This window comes from Mesitornis unicolor, unplaced genomic scaffold (genome assembly GCF_000695765.1).
Source record: "Mesitornis unicolor isolate BGI_N332 unplaced genomic scaffold, ASM69576v1 C13106209, whole genome shotgun sequence".
Classification (NCBI taxonomy): domain Eukaryota; kingdom Metazoa; phylum Chordata; class Aves; order Mesitornithiformes; family Mesitornithidae; genus Mesitornis; species Mesitornis unicolor.
Genome location: NW_010220193.1, coordinates 1 through 797, shown reverse-complemented (window position 1 = coordinate 797; position 797 = coordinate 1). Strand labels below are relative to the sequence as shown.

The window sequence follows — 797 nt, the reverse complement described above, 5'->3', positions numbered from 1 at the left end:
AAACAAGAAGATTCTGCCAAACCATGCTGTGCAAGTGCATAAATCCCTCTTGTGTCTCCATCCCTAGGCTCGATGAGGACCCCAACCGCTTTCCCCAGGTGATCGCTGATGCCCAGTGCCGCCTCTCCGGCTGCGTGAACCCACTGGGGCAAGAGGACCACAGCCTCAACTCTGTCCCCATCCAACAGGAGATCCTCGTCCTCCGTCGGGAGCAGCGGGGCTGCCTGCCCACCTACCGCCTGGAGAAGAAAGTCATCACCGTGGGCTGCACCTGTGCCACTCCAGTTGTCCGCCACCAGTCCTAGCAGGGATTAGCAGCGGAGGCAACACTGGGGAGAAGAAATGTCTCCTATGCATGTCTCTTAGAGGAGATGCCCACCTTGCATCCTAGGAACTCAACATGATATTTCCTTTCCAAATCTGAGCGAATTACCTCCTGAAAATACTGATTCTTGCTGTTGTTCATTCCTGAATGGAAATCGCTGGTAGCTGGTGATGGAGGGGAGAGAGGGGATGGAGGAAAAGTTTTGTTTGTGACTCCAAGCAGGGAGGGGATAAAACAGTGGTGTGTTGGTTTTTTATTTTTTAAATTTTTATTCTTTTTATTTATTATTTTTTAAATTATTTTTATTGCTGCTTGTATCAGTTTGGCAAATCAAATGAATTATCATTTCAAAAGTTGTTGGCAGTAAATTGCCCTTAATGTATACATGTAAACCAGCACTGTCACAAATAACCCCTACTCCTGCACCTTCTCCCTCCCTTCCTCATCCCCTAATGCCTTTCCTTCTCCTGCC

General features: G+C 47.9%; 1 protein-coding gene across 1 annotated transcript; it reads left to right on the top strand.

The window, feature by feature from the left end:
* Positions 1 to 67: 67 nt before the first annotated feature.
* On the top strand, positions 68 to 305 carry LOC104533628 (interleukin-17F-like; the record flags this gene model as incomplete). The annotated part of the gene is made up of 1 exon (XM_010193210.1): positions 68 to 305. A coding segment is annotated over one exon (238 nt), but the record flags the coding sequence as incomplete, so codon positions are not given.
* Between the last annotated feature and the right edge of the window lie 492 nt (positions 306 to 797).